The sequence below is a fragment of the Octopus bimaculoides genome, chromosome 2 (genome assembly GCF_001194135.2).
Source record: "Octopus bimaculoides isolate UCB-OBI-ISO-001 chromosome 2, ASM119413v2, whole genome shotgun sequence".
NCBI lineage: Eukaryota > Metazoa > Mollusca > Cephalopoda > Octopoda > Octopodidae > Octopus > Octopus bimaculoides.
This window is the reverse complement of record NC_068982.1, coordinates 178112878-178124636: the sequence shown is the minus strand read 5'-3', so window position 1 is coordinate 178124636 and position 11759 is coordinate 178112878. Positions and strand designations below refer to the sequence as shown.

Here is an 11759-nt window from a genome sequence, read left to right as displayed (position 1 = left end):
ACTTACAAGTTAATTTCATGAGCAGGCTGTTCCAGTGATTGGATCAACTGGAACCCTCTTCATTGTAACCAGCACAGTGCTAGAATTCAGAACAACCTAATATATACTCTTTACTCTCTTTAACTCTTTTACTTGTTTCAGTCATTTGACTGTGGCCATGCTGGAGCACCGCCTTTAATCGAGCAAATCGACCCTGGGACTTATTCTTTGGAAGCCTAGTACTTATTCTATCGGTCTCTTTTGCCGAACTGCTAAGTTACGGGGACATAAGCACACCAGCATCGGTTATCAAGCGATGTTGTAGGGGACAAACACAGACACACAAACACACACACATACACATATATATATATATATATACATACGACGGGCTTCTTTCAGTTTCCGTCTACCAAATTCACTCACAAGGCTTTGGTCGGCCCGAGGCTATAGTAGAAGACACTTGCCCAAGGTGCCACACAGTGGGACTGAACCCGGAACCATGTGGTTGGTAAGCAAGCTACTTACCACACAGCCACTCCTGCGCCTATATATATGATTATATAAATTTGTGAGGGGGAAGTGGTTATAAGTTTTATCCAAATTAGGAATATAGAATTTTGAAATATTAATTTGTTTTTTCTTTATTTTCAGGTGGCATGTTCCTACCTCCTACCACAGCTCTTGGTGCTGGTCTTTACTCTATAAGCATCTATGGTGGTTTGGTTCTCTTTTCAATGTTCTTATTGTATGATACTCAAAAAATTATCAAAAAAGCAGAAACACACCCGGTGTATGCCATGCGACCATATGACCCTATTGACAGGTTGGTATTTTTAAGGATCTGAATTAATTTTAGATTTTTGTTTTAATAGATTATTTCACAGAGGTATTTTCATCATCATTTAATGTCCATTTTCCATGCTTGCATGGGTTGGATAGGATCTGGCATGCCAGGGATTTGCAACAGGTTCCAATTGTCTTTTTTGGCATGGTTTCTATGGCTAGGTGCCCTTCTTAACGCCAACCACTTTACAGAGTGTTCTGGGTGCTTTCTATATGACACTCTTGGTTCCACTCCCTCTCTCAGCTGGGAGAGGGAGTGGAGAAAGGAGAGGAAGGTAAGAAAGTTTGAGAGAGAGAAAGATAGAAAGACAGTCGGAGTGAGAGAGAGGGCCTGCCCATTGGATCTAATGTAATTTGATACAGCCCTCTCTCTTACCACGAAACATGTGCTACTTGTTATTACCCTCCTTCTCTCAGGTGACTCCTTTATTGAAATCTGTCTTTCTTTACTCTTCTGTTCTTTAGCTATCACTCTCTCTCCCCAGGTCACTCTCGTTGCCCACTTTATCAAGCAAAGTCCTGCCTCACCTATTTCTCCCTTCTGTTAATCCATACTCTCACTTTTCTCTCTTTCTCTCTGCCAGACCCTGCAGTTACCCTCTGCTCTATCTACTGTATTGATTACTGTGGGTAAAATGTCTCCAGTACACTCTGAACAAGCAAAGACACTATGGGATTGAGTGAACTCCCATAGTCCTGTCTTGTCAAGGTCATGACAACCTCACTAGTGTTGGTCCACAGTAAAATGTTCCTGATACAATCTGTAAAGCGTTTGGTGATAAAAAAAGCATCTAACCAGAGAAACATATGTGAAAATAAAATGCACAAGGGAAACATGGTACTTGTTCATTAGTATGTTGTATTTATAGCTAACAAGTGACCACTTTCCTTATAATAAAGATTCCTTTAGGTTGTTGCTTGGTAAAGGACTCTCTTTATCCATTATGTCTGAAAAAGGAAAAATATAACTATTCTGAATATTTTTATATGTTGCTAAATTTTTTTTTTTTTTTTTTTTTTTTTTTTTCAGTTCTATTGGTATTTATATGGACACAATAAACATTTTTATTCGGATTGTCACAATTTTGTCTGGCGGCAGTAACCGAAGACGCTAAGAAAATATCTAGCCATGATGTGTATTGTTCTATTAAAACTTGTGTCATTACAGAACTCCAACTTCAGTAACACCATTACTTAACAAATTTGTGATGGTGTAAATAAATACAAAAAACAAAAAAACATAACGAATACTTTAAAAGTGGGCTTCTAATATTGTTGACTGAATTAGATATTTTCGTTTTTTTTTTTTTCCTACTTATTTCTTTTCATTTTAATTACATGTAATCCTTTATAAAAATTATTTTAACATCCCTTCTACAAATCTTTCTGTAGTGAATGGACACTCTAATGAGGGAATTGTTATAAAAACTCTAGGAATGAAATATGAAACCATTGTACAGAAAGTGATAAATATTTTATTCTGATTTCTTTGTTATTTGGATATTTTTCTCTATAACTTTTTTTAAAAGTCATTTAAATGTTTGGCTTCACTTTATATTTGGGATGATATATTACAAGTAAAAAATTGATGGAATAAATCTGTAATAAATTGTAATGATTGATGGGGCCTTTAATGAATAACAGCAACTAAGATTATTAAAGGATATACCAGTTAGTGTTAGATAAAAATATAAAAGATGTGAATAGCTGAAATATTTCTTGAATGGCATAAAATATTAAGCTTAACTGAACTTCCACTGAAATTCCAGCAGTTCTTGGGGAAACATTAAGCAGTTATCTTTTCTTCTGAAGGTTTTCTAAGCTGCACAATCATCCTCATAATTTTAGATGTTTTTTTCTTGATAAAGGGTTAGTAAAATTGCATGAGATATTGGTGGTATGAGGAAGTATTGATAAATGTTAATATAATAAAACTCAGAGAACATAAATAAAATATTTTTTTAGATTTTGAATCTGAGATTATTTCTTATACAAAAATACATTGACATCCTCAACTGATTGAAAATTTAAGAATTTATTCACTGCTTTCTATATTTCTGATTAAATGTTGCAGTTGACAAAGAGTAGACAATAAGAGGTGATAATGAATTAATGTTTTAATATTAATGGTGGGGAATATTTAATTGGTTTCCTAGGTAAAATATTTCAATGTTATAGAAAGGAAAACTATAATTAATGATATTCTTGTCTTTCTCGAGAGCATTAGCCAAATAGCTGAAGTGAAATTTTCACAACTGGTTATTCATAAGCAAGTCACATCTCTGCAAGAGCTTACCCATACAATTCTAATCAGTGAGAATATTAAATACAATTTCCCTTCCCCAACCAGCAACAAATATTCCTAAAACTATTTAAGGTTGAAATTTTCTTCTCACCCAGGGCTTCTTGCAAGGAGCCAAGGAACTACACTGTATTAACTTCTTCAGTTTCAATCATATGCTCTATATTCCAAGCATATTTAGGGTTATAAAGGATTGAAAGGACTTGAATAGAATGCCAAAACTGTATCACAAAGGCTGATGATGCATGTGAATAACAGTCTAATGTTTGTTAGTAATATGAAGGTCTGGAATTGTTCATTGTAGTAGGAATGTTGAGTTTTGTTTTCTTATGATGTGCATTAGTGCTCACAACAGAATCTTTTAGAAGACTGTTCAGAGAAGATGGACAAGTCCAGTAAGAGATGGTGAAGTTGTGGGTGCCAATCTTGTAGAAGGAATAGCTCTGGCTGCAGGAGGCAACAAAAATGCCATTAATGTAATGAAGAAATAATTGAGTAAGCTTTAAGATAATTCCAAGCTGATTGAGCTATATTAACATATTTTATGATGGGGCCTTGTCAGGAATTTTCTAATTTACTCTCCTCTTTTTGATCTGTTCTGCCATATTGAACAGTGTAAACTACTGGTATATGAAACTGCTCTTCTGTAGAGAAATGATTTACTGTCTAAAACACCTTTAGTTATGAATTGACTGCTGTAAACCTAATCACATTTGCAGTCACTGGTAGCAGACTCAGTTACTTTTACACTTAATAAAACATTTCACTTATATGGAAAAATAACTATGCATATAAATTATCTATAAATATAAGTATATAAATTATAAATATAAACACAGAAATGTGTTAATATTTTTATAAATGTGAACACATTTGGTATTTAATCTTTTATACCTATCACTCACTTGTTCTTGAATGAAACAAAATACCTTTTGTTGGACTCATTGTTTTAATAAAACATGTAAGAAAGCCAGTATTAATACTTTGTGTATTTTATTCTGAGTAATCTTACTATGTTCTTTTGAACAGATACCCCCAAGATTTATTAGAAAATAAAATAATATAACTTCTTCCTATGCTCTGGTATAATAGTTGATTACATGCACTTCTGTTATTAGAGGCATCCAACAAGTGATCAGCCCTATTTTTTGGAGAGGAGTAAAGAAATGGAAGTTGTTCCTCCTCATTTTTACCATTAACAAAGACATAAATGAGAACAATTGTATAAAGAAAGAGGTCCCATGTACTCAAAGTGAATGGCACCTGTGATAAATGAAGTGCTGAAGTTGAGAAGATGCCAAAGGACTTCATTGATTGTTGATACACTGGGTGGGAACAGAAGACCTGCTCAGACATAGCAAAATGAATGTTAAAATAGTGTGTGTTCACATATGCATGTTTCTCTGTGCATGTATGTGTGTGTCTATATATATTTATATATATATATATATATATATAATTTAAATTAAGCAGAAAATGGAGAAATCTTGATATACAACAATTGACTTACATCGATTATTATTTTTTAATACAAGACTTTATCCCATCTAACAGCCGTTTCTGCTTCCAATGTCCTACGGTGTTGCTATTGAAAATTCTGAGAATAATATCATATTTTATAACATCCAATCTGGAACATGGAGTTTCATCAGAGTGAAGAAAAATACATAAAAGAAAAGGAAAGAGGAAGAGCCTTGAGAAGAAGAATGAAGGCTTAATATATTTAAATCATACCATTTTGCAGTGTAACACTTCAGGACATTGAGTAAATGACTAAACTAGAAATATTAATTTGTGGGCTAATCTTTCTTTAGGGATAACAGGGTGTATAAATAGTAAAAAAAGTTAAATAAATACTTTACCATAATAGGATATGCCGATAGGTCTAGAAAAAGAGAGAGTGATAGTGCCATAACATTTAGAAGTAATCATAATAGTTCTTAAGATTGTGTTGATAGTTTATCCAAATAAAATGCCCATCAATTAATTACATTTATTTACTTACTGCTATACTATAAAGCCCAACCACCCATTGTCCGTAATGGGATTGACCAAAGTCCAGCTTTCAATATAATTGGTTAGTTAAATTTAAAAACAAAGGGCAAGCTATTAAGACTGTTATATGGGTAGGTGTAAATAAAAAAGTTAGAGGATTGGTCTGTAATAGTCCAGTGCCATGTAAAAAGCACTTGTACTGGTGCCACATAAAAGCACCTGGCACACACTGTAAAGTGGTTGGCATCAGGAAGGGCATCCAGCCATAGAAACCATACCAAATCAGACTGGAGCCTGGTGCAGCTTGCCAGACTGTCCAGCATGAACAGATGTTAATTGATTATATATTACAGTTCTATATTTAAACGATGAGGAATTATGTACATTATTTACAATTGACGGATATTTGTCCTTATCTTGTTTGTTAACACAACATTTCAGCTGATATGCCCTCAAGCCTTCATCAGGTGTCTTGGGGAAATTTTGAACCATTACTCCATATGGCGTAGTGGTTAAGAGCGCAGGCTACTAACCCCAAGATTCCAAGTTCAATTCCAGGCCGTGACCTGAATAATAATAATAATAACATCGAAAATACCTTAGGAATGAGAACACAGGTTTGAAATTTCCCCCTGATGAAAGCTGGAGGGTATATCAGCCGAAGCGTTGTGTTAGCAACAAACAAAATGAGGACAAATATCCATCAATTGTAAATAATGTTGATTATATATGTGTATCTGATATTTGTTATGGATCTTCTGTAAGTATGAAGCTATATACCTTAATATGCCATTTATATATCCCTAATCTCATGGGCTTGTAGGTGCTGGTGCCATGTTAAAAGCACCCAGTACACTCTGTAAAGCGGTTGGCATTAGGAAGGGCATCGAGCCATAGAAATCATGCCAAATCAGACAGGGAGCCTGAACAGCCCTTCAGCTGGTCAGCTCCTGTCAAACCATCCAGCCCAGCATGGAAAGTGGACATTAAATGATGATGATCAAGAAGAAATGCAAAATGGATTTCATTTTAACAAGATAACTCTTGAAATCACCTGAGGAGACACAGATACACCTAAACCAGATGTTCAGTATCCCACTCATGAGGGATTGATGCTAGATGGGTTTCTCATTAATCAAATATATACATGTTGTACAGCATCCCCATGGAGTGCATGGTGGTCATGACTTTGGCCTTAGGAATGAGGAGGGAACAAGACTGAAATGATCTCATGATCTGCAACACTAACTTCAGAAAACCAACCAGTCACATGATCACTTATCAATATGGGGGACACATAAGCCAGATTGATTACCTTCTCACCAGGTAATGAGATAGATGGTTGCAAATGTGAAGTCTTTGCTAGGGGAAAGAGGCATGGAAGTGTCACAGGAAATGTGTAACCCAGCATAGATTACTAGGTAGTGACTTCAGAATTAAAGCTAGAAAGACTTAGAAAAATAAACTCATTCTGGAAAAGAAGATTATGGAAGCTCAAAGACCCAGCAAACAGACAGAAATTCAGAAATTTCCTAACGGAAGCTTCTGACAAAAAGAGAGGAAGAGTTAGGGACTAATAGCTTACAGGACAATTGGAAGTTCCAGCAGGAAAATCTACTGAGGGCTGCAGACCAAATCTGTGACTGGTGCAAAGTCCCAGCTAGGTCGAGAGTGACATGGTGGTGGAACAAAGCGGTAGATAGTGCTATAAAAGCAAAGAGACAGGCCTGGAAAAACAATGGAAGCAGAGAATTATATCAGGTAACTAGAAGGCAGCTAAGTATCAGGTTTACATAGCAAAAGGAAGGAATAGCAAAGAGATTTGTGAATGTTCTACAGTGTGAGGATCAGAGGTGTGAGGTGTTCAGGATTGCTATGTAGTGTATCAGAGAGAATAGAGATGTGGTGGGTGAGAAATGCATGTGAATGGATAATGGTATGCTTGCACTCTGACTTTGAGAAGAAAGGCATGGAAATGTCACTATGGAAGGTTGCTAAATATGGAAAATGCATGGGAGAAGGAGAGTCTTTCAAATATCGAACCAATTGAGGGACCAGCCATCAGAGTTGATAGTAGCATAATAGATAAGACAATCAAGGATATGAAGACAGGAAAAGCCCCTGGGCCATCAGGAATCACTGCCAAGATGATTAAAATATCTGATGGTGTAGGATACAGCCTAATCATCTGTATAGTTAATCAGGTTATTCAGGAAGGTATCATTGCCAATGACTGGTGTAGTAGTATTATAGTTAGTTACTACAAGGGTAATGGTGATGCCTTCGATAGAAACAACTATGGAGGTATCAAACTACTGGACCAGGTCAGAAAAATCACAGAGAGTTATAGCTCAATTGATTAGAAATAAAATTAAACTAGATGAGATGCGGTTTGGTTTTTGTACCTGGGAAGAGTACCACATATGCTGTCTTCCTAGTCAGACAGCTGCAAGAAAAGTATTTGGTCAAAAGTAAGCCATTGTATTTAGCTTTCATCAACCTGGTGAAAACTTTCAACAGAGTCCCCTGCTCAGTTATCTGGTGGTCTCTAAGGAAATCAGGAATAGAAGAGTGGCTTGTTAGAGCTGTACAAGCCATGTACAGTGGTTCTGTCAGTAAGGTAAAAGTCGGCCACGAATACAGTGGTGAATTTAGCATACAAGTAAGAGTTTACTAGGGTTCAATTCTCAGCCCACTCTTATTCATCATAATCCTCCAAGCTGTAACAGAGGAATTCAAAGCTGGATGGCCATGGGAACTACTATATACTGATGACCTTGCGTTTATTACAGAATTGGAGAAAAAATTCCAGGTGTGGAAGCAAAACTTGGAATCAAAGACCTTGAAGTTAACCTAGCAATGACCAAAGTTGTTAGCATGAAAGCAGATAAGACTCTCTTTCCATCAGGTAAATGGCCCTGTTCAATATGCAGGAAAGGAGTTGGAAGTAATTCCATTCACTGTACCCAGTGTAAGTTATGGATATATGAGGTGCAGTAGAATCTCAGGTAGATTAACAGATAAAGTTGTCTTTGTATGTGGCAGATGTGCAGGGACAATAAGCACTAAGGGCACACAGGACTTAGATTCTCTCAAATGCCCAGGAGGCTCTCTTGTGGTTGTAGATAATTTCTGTTACATAGGCGACCAATTTAGCAAGGATGGAGGATGCTCTGAAGGTATTGTTTCCAGAATAAGAAAAGGGTAGAGGAAGTTCAGAAAGCTATTATCTCTGTTGGCAACGAAAGAATTCTCTCTTCGAGTAAAAGTTAGATTACACAATGGTTGTGTGTGAATGGCTACACTCCATGGCAACAAGACATGGGCTCTGAAATGCAAACTAGAGAGAAATGAAGGCAGTATGCATAGACTAGAGAGAAATGAAGACAGTATGCTTTGTTGGATGTGCAACATCAGTGTGCGTGTACAACAAAGTGCAAATGTGTCGAGAGAAAAGTTGGGCATAAGGGGAATCAAATGCAGCATACGAGAGAGAAGACTACATTGGTTTGGACATGCGATGCATATAAATGAAGACAGCAGTATAAAGAAGTGCCAATCACTGAAAGTAGATGGTACCTGTGGAAGAAGGGGACTCGGGAAGACATGGGATGAAGTGGTGAGAACCAATCTCAGTTTGAGGGGTCTCACATATGATCTGACAACGAACTGGGGGTCTGGTGATATGAGGTTCTTGAGAAGACCTGCCCACATCAGCAAAACTGAGTTCTAGAAGTGCTGTATGTTCCACCCACACTTAACAATAAAACTTTCCACACACCCTACCCCAACAAATCAAACTACATCTCTTCTCTTCCTCACATTTCCTCTTCATGCACTAGGCTTCTCTCACTCCTCAATCTTGTCCTCACTGCTCTGCTCACTGTATCATTGCTATCCTGTAGTCCTCCACCAACTCTATAGACCCAGGTTTTCACCTGTCGCTGCACTACTTTTAGCTCTTATGCTTCTTTGGCAATATCTTGCCACTTATTTTATGATCTCAGTACCTTGAGGGTATGCCCTGGCACTTGCCACCACCTATCTCTCTTCCTTTACTCTACCATCCCATTTATATTCTGATCTCTGTTTCTTGTGAATATGCCCCAGCACTTCCCCACCATCTCTCTCCTACTCTCTCTTGTGCTCTTGCTGTTTCCCACTCTCTCTCTCTCTCTCTCTCTTGCTCTTCTCTCAGGCTGGATAGCCATGTATCTCCTTTACAGTAACACACTTATTTCTGTTCTCATTTTTGATCACTCTCTTTCTCTCTCTCTCTCTCTGAGTTACCATGTATCTCCCCTACAGCAAGACACTTGTTTCTGCCTCCCTGTCTCTCTATCACATTCAAGCCTTTCATCATATGACACAAGATCACCTCCTTTAATGTCCCCTCTTCTCTCAAAGGATCTTTGTCTTGCTAATTACTTAGTGACCCTGCCAGTATTGAAGCCACACAAAAAGCATCCAGTCTACATTGTAAAGTTGTTGGTGTTTTGGAAGGGCATCCAGCTGTAAAAACCTTGCCAAAACTGATCTTGCCTGTGCTTGTCCCACGTAAAAAGCACTCTGTCTAATCTGCCAGGTAGTTGGTGTTAGGAAGGGCATCCAGCTGTAAAAATCTACTAAGACAGACACAGAAGTCTGGTGCAGGCTCATGCCGGGCCAGTTCCTATCAAACCATCCAACCCATGCCAGCATGGAAGGCATATGTTAAACGATGATGATGATGATGATGATGATAATACAAGTACCAATTGAGCACTGGGGTTGATATAATCAGCTTCACTTTCCCTGGGTAAGAGTATAAAAAGCTGTATCAGTGTTACAGAGTAGGCTCATCAAACAAGTATGATCTCAAGGCTCAAATTCACAGCCTCCACATCAGACCATGGTCAGTGGAGAGAATATGCTGAGGCTCTCACCCTGTAGTGGACTGAACATAGGCAGTCCAATCCAATATTTATATATTACAGTCGAATCTACATCATTGATAGCTTCTCATACCTTTAATACTACCACTCAGTCCTCTTTAGGGTATCCCTCATCTCCCATCCCTTTATCACTCGCCTGTCTGTCACTCATGTAGTCCATGTTTTTAATACTCATCCCTCAATCACTTCCTCCTCTTTTCAATCTCTCTGTATTATGATGCTGGTGTGACTAAAGATGACTGTGAATCTTGTCTGTTTTCTGTTCATTACTTCCATTGTAAACTAGAGATGCCACTGCACATATTTGACACTCTATCCTCCTCCCTTTCTCATCTTGAGATATGTGCTTAAAAGACCTCATTATGTATGCATATACCCCATACATTTTACCTATTCTATTTGCTACGGACCATTTGGTATTGGCAGCCATCATTCAATTCAACATTTATCCACCTCTTGTTATATACATTATGCTCTCACTTCTATCTTCTCTAGTGCGGGTGCTGTTATAAAATGCACTCAGTGCATTCTGTTAAGTGTGGGATTGAGAGGGCTCCTTTGTCTTGTCAAAGATATTACAAGCTCCTTAGTGTTGGTGCCACGCAAAAAAAAATGTACCCTAGCCATTCTTTAATGTGGTTAGTATTAGGAAGGCATCCAGCCTTCCTAATACATGTTTTTGGCACTCCGTCGCTTACGACGTTGAGGCTTCTAGTTGATCAGATCAACGGAACAGCCTGCTCGTGAAATTAACGTGCAAGTGGCTGAGCACCCCACAGACACGTGCACCCTTAATGTAGTTCTTGGGGATATTCAGCGTGACACAGTGTGACAAGGCTGACCCTTTGAATTACAGGCACAACAGAAACAGGAAGTAAGAGTTAGAGAAAGTTGTGGTGAAAGAGTACAACAGGGTTCGCCACCATCTCCTGCCAGAGCCTCGTGGAGCTTTAGGTGTTTTCGCTAGTATGGAAAATGATGACAAGGATGATGATAATTAGTGATGTAAGTGAAATAGTTATGACCTGGAACCAAAACCATCTTGTGGTCTTAACTAACATGAAGTTACCTTCTTCATACAACACTCATTGTTATCCGCTAGTTATGGATAAATAAATATCACTTTGTTTTATTTTATCTTCGGATAATATGAATGATTAAATTTGCATGTTAGGTATCCACTAAATTAATTTTTAAGTGAAACTATATGAGCAACCATCTCTTTCTGGTTTCTTCAATATCCATATTAGCCTTACTAACCTTTCCCATCAATCATTAATTTTAAACTATAAACTAATGGCATCCTATAAAATTGCACCCTTTGTCAGTGAGAATTCACTGTCTGGAAACATAATCATAGTTATGAATTAACTACTAGGATTTAAATGCAAATGATATAAATATTATAAGCATCAATTTGAAATAAAAGACAATGACATCTATTATACTCATTGCTAGTAGAATAGCCGATCCCACTAATACTGAGTGACTAATGAATTATTTTCTAATGACATAAATACAATTAATAGTTCCTAATTTTAAAAGTGTAAATTACTGCAGTAATCAGTAATGATGTTACTCAGCAAGAGATATATAAACTGTATGGAAGCCCATCAAACAGTTTTTTTTTCATAGATGAGACAATCAGGCACCTTGTTTTATACACCTGCTTGGTCCTTGGGTCCCTTTAGAGAAGTCCATTC

General features: G+C 37.3%; 1 protein-coding gene across 2 annotated transcripts in view; it reads left to right on the top strand.

The window, feature by feature from the left end:
- The window catches only part of LOC106871704 (growth hormone-inducible transmembrane protein), a 30603-nt gene extending 28294 nt beyond the window's left edge, over positions 1 to 2309 (top strand). For both annotated transcript variants that reach the window (XM_052965765.1, XM_014918314.2), the window contains exons 7-8: positions 634 to 805; positions 1856 to 2309. In XM_052965765.1, the coding sequence (XP_052821725.1) occupies positions 634 to 805; positions 1856 to 1940 (257 nt within the window). In that variant the 3' untranslated portion in view covers positions 1941 to 2309. The remainder of the gene's footprint in view (positions 1 to 633; positions 806 to 1855) is intronic.
- Positions 2310 to 11759: the final 9450 nt, after the last annotated feature.